At 45.1% G+C, this 18,716-nt stretch overlaps 1 protein-coding gene across 20 annotated transcripts in view; it reads right to left on the reverse strand.

Annotated features, from left to right (window-relative positions):
• The window catches only part of R3HDM2 (R3H domain containing 2), a 163,188-nt gene that overhangs the window by 3,081 nt on the left and 141,391 nt on the right, over window positions 1–18,716 (reverse strand). For 15 of the 20 annotated variants that reach the window (XM_070370448.1, XM_070370464.1, XM_070370456.1 and 12 more), the window contains 9 exons: window positions 17,552–17,724; window positions 12,875–12,976; window positions 10,937–11,179; window positions 10,468–10,594; window positions 10,080–10,240; window positions 9,442–9,596; window positions 7,775–7,875; window positions 2,463–2,632; window positions 1,886–2,033 (listed from right to left, as the gene is read on the reverse strand). In XM_070370448.1, coding sequence (XP_070226549.1) covers window positions 1,886–2,033; window positions 2,463–2,632; window positions 7,775–7,875; window positions 9,442–9,596; window positions 10,080–10,240; window positions 10,468–10,594; window positions 10,937–11,179; window positions 12,875–12,976; window positions 17,552–17,724 — 1,380 coding nt within the window. The remainder of the gene's footprint in view (window positions 1–1,885; window positions 2,034–2,462; window positions 2,633–7,774; window positions 7,876–9,441; window positions 9,597–10,079; window positions 10,241–10,467; window positions 10,595–10,936; window positions 11,180–12,874; window positions 12,977–17,551; window positions 17,725–18,716) is intronic. The other 5 variants (XM_070370453.1, XM_070370467.1, XM_070370465.1 and 2 more) reach the window with 1 other exon arrangement.

The following is an 18,716-nucleotide window of genomic DNA, read 5'->3' on the forward strand; positions in this document are numbered from 1 at the left end:
TTGGAGATGGGACTGCAACAATGCATACTATTCCTACTTTTTCTTTGATAGGAGTGCCCATGTCACTGATTTTAAGCGTTGTCTGTCTTCCTAACCCCCTTGGTTCTCAGTTGTATCTTGGACAAAAGGGGTTATTAGATTCCCTCATCTTTGAAGACGGAGAAGGCAATGGCACCCCACTCCAGTACTCTTGCCTGGAAAATCCCATGGACTGAGGAGCCTGGTAGGCTGCAGTCCATGGGGTTGCTGGGAGTCGGACACGACTGAGCGACTTCACTTTTACTTTTCACTTTCATGCACTTGAGAAGGAAATGGCAACCCACTCCAGTGTTCTTGCCTGGAGAATCCCAGGGATGGGGGAGCCTGTTGGGCTGCCGTCTCTGGGGGCGCACAGAGTCGGACACGACTGAAGCGATTTAGCAGCAGCAGCAGCATCTTTGAAGAAGGGCTCTGTTCATTGAAGACAAAAGGCCCTAGAGGAAACCTACAGACCTTTATAACTGTCTTTTATTTCTCATATAGTTGCTTCTCACCCTAAACCCAAGGCTCAAGTTTCTGACTTAGATGAGAGGAAATACAGTGTAGTAGATAAGAAGAGAGACCTGTAGCCAGACTATATTCAAATTCTGTCTCTGTTCTGAAGATGGGATGTTGGGTATGTTCTCTCATCAGCACTGGTGCAGTTAAATGACTATAAGATATCGCACCTGTGTGTTAGCTATTATTGGTGATAAATACTGTATTTCAGAGCACTCTGAAGTTTTAAATCATATTCTCATCTTATTTTTATACTGCTTTTGATAGCCAAGGCAGAAAGCAGATAAGATTATTTCCATTTTACATGTGATTAATCTCATTTTATATATTAGGAAACTGAGGTCTGGTTCTAAGTTTAAGTAACATGGTAACATACTCAGCTTCACAAAACTAGTTAGTGGTAGAACTAGAATTTGAACTCAAGTCTTTTTTTTTTTTTTACTTTTTAAGAAATTGAGTTATTTCTGAAATAAAATATTGGCGGTATGTTTTAAAGCTATAAAACTCTAATTCTTGTAAATTCTTGGTTAAAAATTTGACTGTGCTTATTAAAATGGCCATCTATGTTCTGCACTTGAGATTTGTGAAAAATAAAGTTTCTGTGGGAAGGTGACCTCTGGTTTCCTGATCATGGGAAGGAGCGGGTGTCTGGGGCTCGGTGGCTTGGGACTAGTTTCCTTGGGCCACCCACCCTGGGCTGGAGGAAGGGGCCACATCCCCCACCTGCCCAGGTGCAGGGAGCAGGACTCCCACAAGCTGGGTGGCATCTCAACAGACTCGTATAAGTTGTGATTCTGATAGAAAGAACAGCAGAAGTGCCAGGATGCTCCCTCCTCGTCTGTGACAGTCATAGCTGAGCCCTCCTTTGGTGTCCACCAGGGAACAGACAGCAACGAGCAGCTGTTCTAAGCTTCTGTCTGTCACAGTAAGTTGGGGGTGAACCCAAGTCCTTTCACTCAAATCCAGCATTCCCTTTTCTAAAACCATACTGTTTCTGACACACCCCATATTCCTAGCCCTCAGACTCAGTACTGATAGGTTAAACTCTTTGCTGTTCATTAGAAAGTTCAGGGAACTTCTTTTCCCTGGCTCGCAGTCTCTGGGGACTTGGAAGGAAATACTAAATACGTAAAGGAGATCTAGAGTTAAGGTAACTATGGGCAGCACTAAAGACGGGTGTATCTTTGGCCTAAACAGGGACATTAAAGGAAGAGCTGGCTTCTACGAACTGAATGGCCAGCCACAGTGATTCTCTGTCTATTGCTACCCTCTTGATCTCCCCACTTGGGAATGGGATGCAAAGGGTGAATTTGACAGCTGACAGCAGCCCACCTTACTGAACCCTTACCCTGTGCGGGACCTCCAGGCCGGGGGAACTGTGTGAGGACAGGAAGGGGACTAAGTCCTGTGCAGACGTTGCTGAGGCTGGTGACAGGAGAGGGTGCTGGAGACTGAGTAGGAGATGTGACAGGGCTGCTGCTCATCTGTGTGTTGGCCTGTGGGAGAGAGCAGAGTACACATCACATATACACCAGCCCCTGCCCTCTGGATTACTCCTACAGCTTGGCTTAAAAGTTACCTCTCAGGAAACTTCTCTTGCTGAACTCTGTCAAAGTCAGAGTGCTCCTTCAAACTGGCCCGAGTGCCTAATTAGTTGGTATTATTTTAATATTCACTTCCTGACAACCTGTTTTACGCCTTCCCTTAGTGTTTTTAAGCATGTGTCCTATCTGCCACCTTAGGTCTTAGGTTCCTTGAAACCCTGAAAGAAGATGCTCCCTCCTCTTTCCTGTGTTTCTTCTGAAAAGTGCCCAGGGTAAAAGAGCGCACAAGTAAAAGAGGCTGCTTGGTCAATGGCAAAGACTGCTTCCTGAAAAGAATCTGGTCACCTCCCTGCCAAGATAAAGCTGGGTTGCAGGACTCACCTGAGGGCTGCTCTCAGGACTGTACAGGTCTCCAGGTTTCTGACCCCGCTGGTCCATGCTGTAATATTTACAGTGACTCCACTGGACCATCGATGGGTTCTGGGGAGGCTGGGGTCCATTAGGGACATTCAGCTGCATGACCACCACACCTGGTCCAGAAGGTGACACTCCTGAGTGGCAGGAAAAAAGCAGTTGGTTGTGAATTCAAACTACATTTTAACCTGTCAGCTAACCCTGAGTGGGAAAGCCTATAAGCAAATCCACCTATGGCTTCAGGGTCACTTAAACTGTGTCCTGCCAGGAATCTGAGACAGTTGCTGATTTGGTCTCTGACTCTCTCTCCTCAAACCAGTGGAAGTTTGAGGGGAAGATGCCAATGCTCTCCTGGCCTTCACCTGGTTGAGGGGTACTTTTGATAGGCTTGGCCAAAAACTACTCCATTCTGTCATAATTAGGTATTACCAAATGCCCAGATCAGATTGCTCAAATGTCTGGGCATGGTACAGGTCCCAGTCTGGAGCTTGGGGCAGGGCTGCAGGCACGTGCAGGTTTTTCTAGTAATGGCTGCAGGTAAGTCAGTGATCTCTGGTTGTTCTGGAGAAGATAAATGTGCACAGCTTCACTAAGCCAGACATTAATTCCTGGGCAAGGATAGGGTGAGTTGGAACACTTCAAGTAGAGGGAATGGCGAAGAGATATATGTCACATTCAGGAAATGACAAATAATTCAAGGTGCTAAGGAAGACCCAGGAGCTATGTAGGGGAAGTACTAGGGGAAGGATGAGATACATCTCTTCATTTATCTAATAAACATTTATGGAACATTTACCAGTTCCTATGCCGGGCACTGGGTATACAACAACAGAAAAACTGGTCTCTACCCCAATGGAATGAACAGTCTATTAGAGAGTTGGACATTAAACAAATAGCTGGTGTCAAGAATTCGAAGCACATTCAGGTAAGGGTTGTAACCCAGAGGTGTTGCAAACAGGACTTGTGCTTCAGAGAGCTAACCCCAGTGGCCAAATGTAAGATGGCTGAAGGGAGGGGGAGACTAGTGACTGGAAGAGTAGTTAGAAGTCTACTGAAACAGAACACAGTGGTTATGAGTTAGAGCAGCGACAGCAGGAATGGAGTGGGAGGGTGAGACCCTCGGAAGATTTTACTGACAAGATGTAGCCGTGGGGTTTTAGTCCAGGCAACCATGGATGTAGTCTTACCCTCTCACAGGCTGGGGAAGGAAAGGGCTCACTGAGGAGGAATACTAAGTCCTGAATCTTCTGCACGGTGAAAAGCAAGGTAAGGGGTCAGGGAGGAGCAGTCTGACGGACAGTTCCTGCTGGGGGAGACGGGCAGGAGCTCCGCTTCCCCACAGGGGATTGTCTAGCGTGAGGGTCTGCTCTTGGCCCGCAGCCCGTATTCCTATGGATGGACAGTCTGAGTTCATGTGTGTGTGTGGTGGCAGCGACACGGGGCTGGGCGCGCTAGATGGAAACCTGCCGCAGTGCTGCTTCCTGGCTCAGCGCCCGGGGGCTGCCTCTGCTGCCACCATCACACTGCTTCCTGTGACAGGAAATGCTACAGCCTCTGCCCTGGGCACCAGTCATGCTGGGAAGTGAGCGTGATTGCTCTTCTCAGGTAGCATCGGTCAAAGGAAAGGAGAAGAAGTGGGGGGAGGTCTGAGAACAGCTCAGGAGACACAGCATCTGTTGTATCCTAGTCCCCAATGTGTGCCCCTCCCCCATCCTCTAGGGTTCATCTAATCAGAGGGCAGAAACACTCAGAACGACAGGCTCACATCTTCCCTTCCCCTGCCAGAGGGGACAGGGTATTCATCAACACAGCTTGCAGAAGGGCCATAGGAAAACTGCGCAGTGGTGAAGTGTCATGCATTTAACAACTCCCCCTTTACTTCAGCTGCTCTGGGCACTGTATCTCCCATCCTAGGAGCCCCACCTGCGCCAATGTCCTTTAGCCACAAAACTGCAACTGACCTTCTTCAAATTGCTGAGGGGGCCAACGCAAAAATAATCAAATCCACAGCTTTTCTGGAAGGCAACATATAACCTGAGCCTAATGCCCTGGGCCAGGAAAGGGTAGAGGATGTGTGAATGTGCGGGGTATGGGCACAAGCAAGGCAGTAGATGCTCTTTATAAGGCCAACATGTAGCCATACGGAGCTGTTAGGGGTCTAAAGTGGAGTGGGGAAGAGAACAAAGTCCTCATAGTATTTTCTCTGATCCTAACAAAAACAAAGGCAGGGTTCTCAGTCGCAGCCTCATTCCTGAGCTCCTCCTAACACTGAGTCCTCCCCCGCTGGCCCGGAGCGTTGTTCCTTCACTCAGCCGAGGACAGAGAGCACTACTCTGCTGATGAGCTGATTTTTATGCTTCTCATCCTCAAGCCAGAAGCAGGTGGCATCCATTAGCAGCTGAACTGTGGCCACTTCTTAAGGCACATGGCAAAAAACTGCCCAAATCTCACAAAACAAAACCCCCCACAGCACTGCCCAGTGACAGCATTTCCATATTATCAGGCTGGGGGAAAGAGCCTGGGTTAGAGTAGGAAGTGGGAGAAGGGAATTGAATAAGGAAATCAATTTCATCTTGAAAGCTCTGAAAAGAGAGGGGACGTGTGAATGGCTTTTTAAGTGGCATCGTTAAACCTGGGCAGAAAGGTCGATTGGGCAGAGCAAACCCCATAAATATAAACAGATGACATTTATGTCTGGCAGAATTGGTTTTTGTTTAGTTGTTTTTTTTTTTTTAAATCACTGAGGTAGAAAACTGATAAGGCTTCTTCTTTACCATCTGGAATGAAATCTATGGAAAGGAATGTCCAGAGAAATAAAATTCCTCAGGCATCTTTCCCAAATTACAGGCTATAATCCTACAGTATCTTCGTCTTTTTCCCTTTTTTGGTGGGGGAGAGGGTTATCTTCAGGAAGTGGGGAGAGAAAAGAGTTATCTCTGCTTTGGAAAGCCCTCAGCTACAAAATGAGCCAGTAAGGACGTGGGAAGCTATTTCTGTGTGTACCTCACTCTGGCCACGCTGCTGTGCCACTGTGAGTTGGGAGTCTGTGCATAGGTTTCACTGCCATTTCATGTCCGTGTGCATCTTCCCAAGACAAGCCTGCAGAAACCTCAAAGGACCTGCAAGTCATTATTTCTGTGGGGAGAAAACTATTTCCTAGGGTTATGGTTATATCTAAAATCATAGTGAAGGAATTAAGGTCCCGGCCTGGGGGTAAACTGGGCAACTACAAAAATGTATTAATAAACCAGAACAGTTGCTCCAGGAACAGTCAATCCTAATCCCTGCCTTTATTTTTGGAAAAGTGACCATGCTGCTACATGGGAGAAGGGCGGGTGACTGTCCTCTGAAGGTGACATAGCAGCCCTTGTGGGCAATGCTGGCCTTCTAGCTTTCCAGTAAAGGCCAAACTGGAAAGGAAGGCAAAAGAAGCACTTTTCCTTTTCTTCCACTTCCTCTTAAGATTCCCATGACCTGGGATTGAAGATTTTTAAGATCAATGATATGGTGAATAGGTCTCTTAGATGATGTGGGTAGAATAGAGGGTCATCATCTAGGAAAAGTACAAGGGGTCAGTCAGAAGCCTACGTCAATCAGGGTGGCTAGAAAGAAAGGAAATATACTAGAAAATTCTAAAGCAGCAAAGAAATGAGATGATGAAGAGGGTTTTGTCTATTTCTATTAATTTGGGGAAGAGCCTAGATCATCTCCTTCCAATTCCAGTCCAGATCTCTAGTGCCAACTTTCAGAACCAGTAGCTGTTTCAGTTTACTTATCATTAGGTCCACAGTAGGTACTGCAAAATTATTTTCACTTGATTTGTTTCTAATTCAAAGACCTTGTATTTGTATATGAAGAGGTATAAATGCAGAGACCCAGTAGATATACTGATATACCACTAAGGATTTACACAGAAATTCACATACAACTATACCCATATGCACACGCACACACTTATCTTAACAAATAGGAGAGAAAATGCCCTGCGGTATCAAGCACCACCACAGGCTACAGCAGTTCTTGGAGCTAGTTTCTATCATTTCCATACCCCATTGGGAATTTCAAGGTCAACTGCCCCTGGCGGACACTAGGAGATACAGCTGGAGAGACCAATAATGGAGTAAATAGTAAGGGTTGTTGAATTTTAAAACCTCAGCCTGTAAGAGATCCATGGTTGGTCTGGATAAAGGCAGAAGTTATTAATCCTTGAAGCTAAGAATTGATCAGGTCTTGTGAGCAAGATTGATTCTGGAATCTATTCCACAGCACCCAACACAGAGTACAGAAAATCTTATGTGAAAAATATTCCATTTCTAAAATATGAAAAACTGGCAAAATACCTTATCTCACCAGAAGAGGGCACTCTGACATTCCCACTGTAGAGAGGAATGAGGAAGGCTGGAAGCTACCTTAAGACCCCCTTGCCTCCAGAACCCCTGAAGTCAATTTAAATGCAGTGCAATGATATGTCAGGGTAGGGTGAAAGGGAAACAGCAGTTGTTCTTGGTATATTGGGGGGGTTTTAAGCAAAGACAGACAAGCTGTGTATCATTAAGTGTTTTCACCTGGGATAACCGGCCCCTCCAAAGAAGGCCTTTTTCCTTCCACTGGAGGGAAAGGAACGGAGTACAGAAACCTGTTGAAAATGTGTCCGAGGATGTAGCAGGGGTTACAGAAAGTGAAAAGACCCAAGTTCAAGCTTTAGGATTGTGACCTTACACAAAATGTATCCCTCTTTTGAGTCTTAAATTTTCTCTTCACAAAGCTGTGGAGAGAATTAAAAGGACACAATGTATGTGAGTACAAATGAAAAATTGCTAAACAAATCTAAGATACAATTTTAAAAGCATTTTATCAGCCTCACTCACACTCCCAAGAGAAAAGAAAAGCTATTTACAGGAAGAATGAGTGCAAGAGACAGAGATATAAGCACTTTATGTTGTAAAGGCATGTGAGTCGTCGTAATCCAGTCATAGTGCTGGATTTAGCAGAGAGGAAGAAACAAAGGAGAGAGAAAGGAAACAAGGAACCCAGTCGACATGTGGTTCCCAGGGGGTAGGGATCAGGCAAACCACCTCACCTCTTGAGGGGGTCAATTTCAACACCTCTGGAAAACACCAGTCAGCCAGGACTTTGGTCTTTCCTCCTGATGAAGTCACAGCTGGGGACAGAGCCAATCCCTGAGCTTTCTCTGCCCTACCCAGTTCTACAGCACAAGTCCTTCAGCAGTGTTTTGCTCTCACCAGTGCCCAAGACCCCTCCATTCTTTATGCTCTTACCTGAGTACTGCTGTGGCATCTGTGGTGGACTGCAGGGAGAGGGAGACTGAGGCATCTGGTACTGCTCAGAGCCAGGAGGCTGCAGAAACCCCACAGAAGGGCTGGGGAGATGGAGAAGAGGGGAGTGGTAAAGCAGCAGAGGGAGCAACACAGCTCCCGGCAGACAGCTGTTGCCTCCTGGGCCTCCCCTGTGGGAAGCCAAGGCAGCTCCAAGCCATTCCCAGACCAATTTGCCATGCAATTTCTAAAATCACTCATCAGTTCAAAGTTAATTATATATATTTGTACTTGATCATCTTTCAATTAGGAAGCTGCTAATCAGTGCTACAGATGGAATGTTAGTGACACATGCTCTTCCCAACAGTGTAGAAACACCAAATACATAACTCATGCGAGTGTATGCGCACGTGTACACACACACACACACACACACACACACACACACACACACACACAAATACACATACTCTCTCTCTCTGTGTCTCTTTCTCTCAGAAACACAACAGAAACGCAAAGACAGTGCCAAAAACAGACACTCAGGGCTAGAGTGCTAGAGAGAGATGGGCAAAAAAAACAACTAAGGAGATACAGGATATTTTCTTAATGGCAAACACAGATCATCAATTAAAGAAAAACGGGAAAACCTCACAAAATTCAAGACACATTAAAAAAAAAAGACAGAAATAAACATATGTACACTGAGAGACACAGAAATACATCGACATAGGCCCAGACTTGAGTTCTAATCCCAGCTGTGCTTCTACTAACTAGTTGTATGACTTTGAGTAAGTTTCTTAATATCTCTAGCTGGAATTTCCTCATTTATAGAAGAAGGGCACAAAATAAAACAAGGGGAGTGGACTAGATATTTCTAAGATAAACTTCTATCTCTAAAATTACATTCATTATACTAAGATATACAAGCTTCCCTGGTGGCTCAGTGCTAAAGAACCCACCCACCAATGCAAGAGATGCAGGTTCGATCCCTGGGTCGGGAAGATCCCCTGGAATAGGAAATGACACCCCACTCCAGTGTTCTTGCCTGGGAAATTCCACAGACAGAGGAGCCTGGCAGGCTACAGTTCACGGGGTCGCAAAGAGTTGGACATGACTTAGCAACTAAACAACAACATACTAAGATATATAAACAGACAAAAGAGATAACACCTCAGATTCATCCATGGCTACAGAGGTACATGGAAAAATTTACATATGTATACACCAAACTGCTTTTTTAAAAAATAATAAGCAGTCTTTATTTCATAGTTCAGAAAAACAAAAATTGGGGGAAATTATAAAGTCTCTGTTTCTGAAGTAGGAATTTTTTCCTGCTAATGAATTCTTATGCAAATATCAAATTAACAAGGAGAATGAACTCCCTCATGTTCTAACTGCTTGGGGGTACCCCTGATCTTTTTAAAAAATAAACATTTATTTATTTGACTGCACCAAGTCTTAGTTAAGGCATGTGGATCTGGTTCCCTGACCAGGGACTGAACCCAGGCCCCCTGCGTTGGGAGCACTGAGTCTTAGCCACTGGAGCACCAGGAAGTCCCTACCTCTGGGATCTTTACCCCTGCTTTTCTTTTCCAGTGGAATAAAAACCATGGTGCAAAAGTTGCTAAAGGTCTGCGGGAGATGCACCCCGTCTCTCTGGGAGCCCTCACCTTGTACCGTTCTGCTGAGCTGGCGGGATCATGCTGTAATACACTGGAACACCCGCTGCTGGGAGGGCCCCCTGCACAGATTGGCTTGCAGGGACCAGCATGGGTTGCTGGAAAGGCGGCTGGACCACATTTTGTGAGTCATTACCCACTGGGACCTGGGTGAAGACAAGAAAAGAATGACCACTTTTACTCGAAATGAAGTCATCCAAAAAACAGCTTAGTCATCTCTGGACAGGGACACTCTAACCTCCTTCCCTACCTTTAGAAATCCTCTTACTCTCCTCACCTAAAGGAAACGCTGAGTGCTACCTCCATTCCCCCCTCCTCTAAACGTCACCTTTGGGCATCTGATGTACAGGAAGGAGCCTAATTTTCTCTAGATTCTACTTTTCTGGGCATATACTCATTTGCATGGTATAAAGACCAAACAATTTAAATAAAGACTCTTCTCAGACTCTTTTGACCTTCTTTCAGAGAAAGAAAACCTAAAAGTGCTAGAGGTTAAAAAAAAAAAAGTGCTAGAGGTAAAGTGAACAGCGTTAGTGTTTGAGTTGTCAGACTCGAGGACAGACGTGGGAACTGTCCTCCTTTTCCTCATCCCAAGGACTGGGTGGTTTCCCCATTCAGAATGCACCCACTTGGTAAGAAGGCAGTGGAGTGTACTGGACCACCAGGCCTTGCATCTGGCCCCCCATGCCGCTCCTCTGGTTGCTGAGCAGGCCCTGGTTCTGTGGCTGCTGGACCCCAATCATGCCTTGGTAAGCCGCTTGCTGCTGGTTAGGCATCATGGGCTGTAAACCTAGGGACAGGCAAAGCAGAGAAGACATCAGCATAGCCTCAACAATGTTTAGGAGGTCACACTCTCTTAGTAATTTTCCTTCTTTTTTGGAGATCACAGGTTCCTTTTTAGGACCCTAACCATTCCGGCCACTACTCCCCTTCCCCACCGCTTTTTAAACAGGGAAAGTAATTCTTCCCCAGTTGCTGTCCTTCCCTTACTTGCTGCCTCCGTACAGTTCCTCTTACCAGGCTGCTGGGATGGCTGAGGCAGCTGCTGACCACGCTGGGGGCTGTATGCCACCGGGTGAGACAGAGGTCGGTATTGCTGGTTGGAGTTGGGGTACTGTCCAGGAGAATAGTAAGACACCTGGATCTATGGTGAGAGGAAACAGATGTATGATAAAGCCCCTCAAATTCAGCCCCAACATCCCCTAACTATTAAATACATCACAGTCAATTCCAGAAGTCTGTAAACAAATATTTTGGGTTTGCAATTGCAGCATTAGTGTACAAGTTTGAAACAGAAGAGGAAGGACTTGTGTTATTTGATAGATGTTTCTGACTACAAAGACAATTCGCAAGAGAAAGGTGGGGAAACGGAGGAGGGTAGCGGGCAGGTATCTCCTCTGGTCTGTCTAAACTAGAGGAAAAAAGAAGGTTTATAATACTGGATAAATTGAATTCATGATTTAGACTGGAAACCCAAACCACTCACCTGTTGAGGGGGCTGCATGTAGCCCTGGGGTGGCAGGACTTGCTGAGTAGGTGGTGCATGGCTAGAGGTGGAATAGTTGGAAGTAGGGAGGGGCTGCCCTGTAGAAGCCATGATGAAGCTAGTCTGCTGAGGGTGCTGGGAGATAAGTGGGGGCTGGAACAGAGCTGAGGATGGGTCAGCTGCTTCAGTAGAACCTTGGCGACTAAGGCTCATTTGTCCAAAGGGGTTGCTGAGATCATCTGCCTGTTGAGAGAGTGGGGGAGACCTAAGGACTGAGGTCATATCAAGCCCCAGGTCTCTGGCTTCAACACAGACAGACAGACAGAAATAGTAACCCTCTCTACCGCCTTCCTTCCTTACACCAATTTGGGATATTCCTACCTCTGTGCCCTGGGAGGTACTTTTTAGCCCTAAGCCTCTGTCATGTGGTATTTCAAATTGCTATGAATCGAAAGCTGTTTGAAGCCCAACTCCAGAGCCAGTGTCCCTACCACATATGAGGTAACAATGGCCACTCTGATTATGATCTTTATTAGAATTAGTCCTGGGGAGACGGGAGCAATGATACAACTTCTATATATAGAAAAAACAGGACTATTTAAGTCTTTCCATTTCCTGTCTTCCTCATGCCTCCAACCATGCAAAGGGCCTATATGTTGTCATAAATCTCTTTTTTATAATAAAGGACCCAGATAACACCTTGTGTGGCTGATCAGTAGATTCATGTGGCTCCCCAGCTCTGCCTATGCATTGGAAAGACTGGTGGGATCCCAGCTCCTGCTGCTTATCTCTTTACTCCCTCTTGAAGTCATTTCCACCTCTGTTCTCTGACACTTGCCTAGTGTTTTCCTGCTCTTCAGAAACCACTTCCAATTCTCACCTCTGAAAGGAGGCCAGGGTGAGCAGCTGAGCTGGGGAGAGAGACTGACTGACTAATCTGTAATTGCCTTCTCTCTCAGCCCTCTTCTCCAACCAGCAAGGGTGAGGGTGTTCCATCTCTCACTTGTATGGTGACAGGTTAGTCTGTTAACTTTAACTTCATCTCTTTTGCTCCATGGATAGTAATCAACATACACATACACATGCAGAGCAGAAGTTCTGCAAACGAAACTAGTAGAAACAAAAGATAGTACTTTCCTGTGGTTTCACTCAATTTTCAGGGATCTGATCTTAGCTATTTTGCTAACTTAGTGGGGAGGAACAGACGACAAGAGCACTGGATTGCAGTTACTATTTTGAGGTTCATATTCTAGAACTTTTCAGTATGGAGCTAAGAGGTGGGAGAAAAGAAGGGATTCTAGTGAAAAAGCAGACAGGTGTGATTAACACAAAATTTGAAAAAAGTCAGGGCTCCTATAACCATGATAGAAGTCACCAACTATGAGACAGACCAGATCTTTATAAAGGATTTGTTGTCAGGGTACAAACAATTTAAACAGCACATGCTATACAACAGAAGAGGATATTCTTTATGTAAAACAGGGAAACATTTGAAGCTTTTACCAGTGGTACCAGAGAAATATGCAACTGTGTTTTTATTTTTAAAGGGAATTATAGAGAATCATTCTCTACAGTACAGAATAAACTGCGTTCCTCCACCATGGCCTGGGAGCAGATGAGATGAAGAAGGCACGTGGCCGAGAGGACAAGGAGCCCAAGTTACATCAACATCTGATCTTGTTCCCCACTCCTGAAACTCAGAGGAACTCTGTTCTCTGTCTTACATTTAGGCATCTTTGATGCCTAAAGTACTGTGAGGAGGTCACTAGAAATGAAGTATAGTTCAGCCTGTGCCAGCTCCTAAAGAAGAAATATGTTCCTAACAATGGTTCTCTAAAAAGCATAACTGCTTTGCAAGGTTGTCACAGACTGACCCAGACATGCCCATAGACACAGGCCACACATGAACAAGACAAAAAGGTGGAATGGAGTTTATACCATGTTGTACTGCTGGGGCGGAGAGACTGGCAGAAGGACTTGGGGACAGGAGCCTGGAGAGAACTGAACAGGCTGCGGAGAGGGCTGCAGAGCCGGGACTGGCTGTGGACCAGCAGTGAGACATGTGGAAAGGCAAGAGCAAAGGGAGGTATAAGGAGAGGCAGGGGTGGGGGTGCAGGTGAGGCAGAGAAGGGGAAGGAAAGGGAAGGAACAACAAGGTTAATTATAAGAGAAATTTCACATGAAGAGTAAGGCAGCTGAGCAGGCTGGAGACCAAGTCCTGGACTTGGTCTCTGACAAACAGGCAATCTCCCCTACCAGTACAGACTCACTGCAGACACTACCCCGTTAGCCACTCAGAACTCTGTAGCTGCTGTTTACAATCTTAGGACTCTCAGATCCAGGGTTTGCCGCCTGATTCTAAACACAGCTTTTTCCCTAAGCATTTTTCCTGGGCACAGGATTCCTGGGGAGCATAACCCGCCTTGAGAAGGGATTCCTGCTTCAGTAGGAAGGGTCATCCAAGGTCTAGCTCAGCTCTCCCAGGCAGGCTCCTGACTTCACACCACAGCTCTCTTGAAGGAGTGCTCATTCACAAGGATCATCTCCCTCCCGAGGGCAGAGAAGGAAAAATAAGCCAGTTCATGTGCTACTTCCTCCTGCTCCATGATTCTTCTGTGCTCCCCCAGGCTGAGAGAGCAGTATTAAAAATGCTCCCATAAGCAAACAGGGAGGGATTTAGGAATAAAATAGAAATAGCCTAGTTTTAGCTTCTGTTCCTTGGGTTCCTTCACTTGCCTCAAGCAGGAGGACTTGTTTATTAGGAACATGGTGTGTTCTAAACCAACTAATAGGGAGTTATTTTTTTCTCTCTTCTTCCCCTCCAGTCATTTCAATCACCTCATCAGCTCTCCAGTCATAGCTTCTGGAGCCCTATGAAGAGAGGGGGAAATAACACTGATATACACTGCTCATTTACATACACTTATCTCATAACAACCTCAAAATTATCTGATAGGGAGATAACGTGTATTTGCAATTAAGACAATAGGGCTCAGAGAAATTAAATCACATACCCAGGATCATACAGCTAATGTGGCAGAGCAGGGAGAGGAACCTAGTTTTGCCTGACATATGTTCTTTCCACTCCACTCCAGAATAGGGAAAAGGTAAAGGAAGAAGTCAAACAATTACGTAAATATCTTGTTTGAATAATTCTCCTTCCTCCTTTCAAATTTAGAGTATTAAGAGTTAGTTGTGGGGGAACCAAGGCATCAAGATATATATCTACCTGCCATTTATCTCCTGGGAGACCCTTTCAGAGGGGATTAACAGCTCAAGAGGCAGATAGTCCAAAAATTAGAAGACTCCCAACATGGAGAATACTCCTGATATCTGCATTGAATACAATGTAAATCATCTTGGAAAAAGTTACCGATTTTCGACTGTGTGACCTGAGTGAGATACTGCCACAGCCTTGAAAATAAGCTCTCAGCAACTCTGGCACACCTATTTTCTGGAATTGGTGACATTCCAAATATAACTGCTGGCCAACCTGCTCAGCATGAGCTACCTGTGCTGGTAACTTTTAGACCCATTTTCTATGATCCTAATCCATTTCTTCCTCTTGAGGGATGGCCTGCCATATTTCAGGCCTTACATTCTCTGGGGGACAATGGGAGACCTTAGGGACAGTGAAATGGTAAAATAACTGCCTGTTTTTCCTCATGTTTGTGAGTTTTGAATAAAAAGTGAAGAGAGGGATGGAGGTTCAACAGGGAGGGGATAAATGTATACCTATGGCTGATTCATGTTGAGGTTTGACAGACAAAATTCTGTAAAGCAATTATCCTTCAATAAAAGAAATTAATTAATTAAAAAAAAGTGAAGAGAAAAGAAACAATGCTCTTCTGTTCATCCTCTCCTGACTGAGGAAGGGAGTGGTAAAGGCAAGCGTTCTCAGTGCTATTTTTAAGTGAAATCTACCACTATCCTCAGCCACAGTTCTCTTCTTGGAGAGTCTCAAACTCCAGTTAGGGAACTTTGAAGAACCACAGGGAAGCCAAAGACTGGCCCTGGGGGACATGACTGCCACCTACTGGTGACTTCTGGGCTAGATCATTGCTCTTGGATGCTGACTGGACTTCAGGGAGAGGCTCAGAGGACTCCTTTTCATAAGGTCTACTCTAAGTTAATTGGCCAAAAGGTAGCCACTGGTCCTTTAATCCTCACAATCACTCCCTGGTTTCAAACGTTCTACTCATATGTGATATGGAAGCCTGCTCTAACAGGAGGGGCTGCCAAGAAGGGAAAGAGCATAGTTTACCCGGAACTGTTCCCCAGGCCTGGGGCAAACGCTTGTTGCTACAAAGCTAAAGGTTTTTCTTCAAAAGGAAAAGCTTTAGGGTAAGCACAGTGGTGTGTGCGTGTGGTCACTTCCTTCATCCCCTGTTACATACCACTGAGAAATTAAATGGTAAGTATTCTGGGGTTTAACAACTTGAGTTTGGAGAGCCACCAGTGTTGAGAGACAGGGGTAAAGAGAAAGGAAGAAAGAAAAAGGCAATAGGAAGAGGAAGAAAGGGATAAAAGAAAAGGAGATATATATATAGTGGGTATATATATTATATATTATATATATAATATATATATATATTAGCAGCTACCATGAGTGCTTCAGAGACACCAAAATTAACCAACATAAGATTTTTTAGTTTGGAGTTTGTGATCACAATTAAGTGCAAGAATAAATTTCTGAGATCTCTGTACCAAATAATGTTCCTCTGTCCCCAATTTACAGGACCTAATCTAGCACTGTACTGCCTGGAGATGATCAGTCAATATCAACAACTGACCCACTGACCCTCAAGACTCAAGAAGCATGGAAAGAATCTGAGTAAAAGTTTGGGATTTAGGGCCAGTCACCTGAACAGTCTATCTAAAAGTTTTTCAGTCCCAAATGGTTATTCTCTTTACTTATCTCTTTATCCCCCTCCCACTCTTGCTGTCTGTTTCTAGATATGGATGGATGGAGGAGACAGATGGAAGACTAAGAGGGAGACAAGGAAACAGAACTGTATCAAAATACATACATTTCAGAAAACTCAAAAAAATATACTGGGACCTTAAAAAAGTAAAGCATATACACAGAAACAGCAGGGGATAGCCAGAGGGAGAGGTTCAGAGTTTACTCACTTACAGGTCTAAATTAAGACACAGATGGGGAGAGCACACACACATGCTATGCTTCAGTATGGAGTGAGGTAAGCTGATGTGAATGAGACTTAATGAGGTGGTAGAAAGACGGCGGGTGGTAGAATAAGAAAGAAAGTCAGGCCTATTATAGAGAAACTGATTAGGGACTGAGATGAAGGACTTGGAATGACTGGCATGTGTGTGAAGCTACAAAACAGAGTTTCCTAGATCTTCACTGTTCTTTATTTTAGTTTCATTTTCCAATATACTGAATGGGGTAGTGATGAGCCATTCTGGAGTGTTCCCTCTCTAGTTTCCAATTCTTGGGGTATCAGTGCTTAGGACTTCTTCTTGTACCTATGGAAGAGATCTACCTGAGGCCAAGCTGGACTGAGTACGGAGGTAAGAGAGTCTGGGAGGTGAAACGAGAACTTAAACTGCAGCAAAAAAAAGTACAGACATATTGGCTTCCTAACTACCAGAGAATATTTCAGGAGAAAGTGCAGGCTCTATTCACGGAAGAAAAGAGTAAGTGAAGATCTCAGCACAGTTCTCCTCAGAGTATTAAAGAGACTTTAAACCTAAAACACGTAGGAGGTTCCAGTTTAAAATAGGATCTGATTCTTATGCTGATCACTTGCATGGTCTCCACAAAAGCAAAACTTTCTCAAACCCTAGTTGGTACCAATGTCCAACAGCCCCACAACAGAAAGAGAAAGAGAGCTCTTTTATGGCATGGGAAACAAAGACAACACTGGGGGGTTTGTGGTTGGGCTTCCTAGATGGCTCAGTGGGTAAAGAATCCATCTGCAATGCAGGAAATGCGGATTTGATCCCTGGGTGGGGAAGATCCCTTGGAGAAGGAAATGGCTATCCACTCCAGTATTCTTGCCTGGAGAATCCCATGGACAGTGGAGCCTGGCGAGTTATAGTCCTTGGGGTCACAAAGAGTCAGACACAACTGAAGTGACTGAACATGTGCTTATGGTACATGAGTCTTGATAAGTGTTATTTACTTTTCCCCAAACACCAATATATAAATATTTGTTTATGGCTCAACAGTCATATAAATACATTCAGCTAGACTATGGTGGGAGCTGTGATCTTTTCAAGCTCCATGTATGGACGTAGGAAGTAAAATCACCTTGAAATTACACAGGATGTAGAGGGAGACAGAATACAGCAGAAATATGGGATAGGGTAAAAGATCCCGCTGACAATTCCCAGAATGAAGAGAAGGAAATATAAAGCTGGGGAGGGGGGGAAACCTCCTAGGCTGACTCTACTAAGAGCCCTTTGGCCAAACCTCTGCCCTTACTCCTCTCTCCCACAACAAACAAACAAGAAGTGGGGGAGAGAGAGGCATGTCTCCAAAAACAGATCTTTCCTGCCACCCACAGTACAAGAGACATGACTGTACTTCCAGAGCTTGCTTGAATCAGAGTTGGGGCGGGGGGGCTCCAACACTGAGTGCTGACTCACCTGTGAAATCATGTGATTATTCAAGGGTGGCTGTTGTTGAGGCGTGGGTGGGAGAGCAGGAAGTTGCTGCTGCTGCTGCTGCTGCTGTTGTTGGGCAGTACAAGGGAGAAGGCCCCGGACAGACTGGGATGAGGTGACCTGGTTGCACACTTCTGGGGCACCTAGCGCCATACCTAAGGCAAAGAGGAGACCCAGCAAGAGTTGTAAGCACAAGCCATGAACATACCACCCCTGGAGGGTCCAGTCATAGGGCCTGACTCTTTCCTTGCTGTCTTCCTCGTCATTCCCCTTCTGTCTATATCCCACTGTCTTAGGAGATCCATGCATGAGCACAGATGCATTTCAGATGTCCTATTGATGGGAATCCTCATCTTAGCCGGTTTCCACTCCCCAGTGTCCATAACCATCTTGACTGTCAAGGTTAGGTTTTGAAAATGAACCCCTGGAGTGCCTAGAATCTGTCCATCATGATTAGACAGCTGGAAAAATGAATGTTTGCTTCCTGGGAAGGTATATATTCCTAGTCCCTTAAGAGATCTGTCTTCTCTTTTCATTTCTTCTCAACTTGCAGCATCTCATAAAAGTTGCTGAAGGCAACCTCCAAGTACATGCCTGTGCACACACCACCCCCGACACAGCCATAATCCAACTACTCCCCTCATTTCCAGGCTGTCCAAGTCATGAATGCATTTACTCAAAATACTTTTACAGAATATGTACTACGTGAGGTACTGTACAATGAACTGAGGATACAAAGGTAAAGGAAACACAGTCTTTGCCCTTGAACAGTACAGGATCTTCCAATGGAGATAGACATCCACGTGATTACAATCTGATAAGGATAAAGGGCTTCCCTTGTGGCTCAGCTGGTAAAGAATCCACCTGCAATGTGGGAGACCTGGGTTCCATCCCTGAGTTCTGAAGATCCCTTGGAGAAGGGAAAGGCTACTCACTCCAGTATTCTGGCCATGGAGAATTCCATGGACTATATAGATCATGGGGTTACAAAGAGTTGGACACAACAGAGCGACTTTCACTTTCAAGGATAAAGGATGCATCAGTGACATGAATAAAGTTGTATGAAAGCAAAGATTAGGAACCATAACTCTTGGGAGGGTTAGAGGGAAGGATTTAAACAAGAAGTGGCAGAAGAGACAGGTTTGAG

This window comes from Bos mutus, chromosome 5 (genome assembly GCF_027580195.1).
Source record: "Bos mutus isolate GX-2022 chromosome 5, NWIPB_WYAK_1.1, whole genome shotgun sequence".
NCBI lineage: Eukaryota > Metazoa > Chordata > Mammalia > Artiodactyla > Bovidae > Bos > Bos mutus.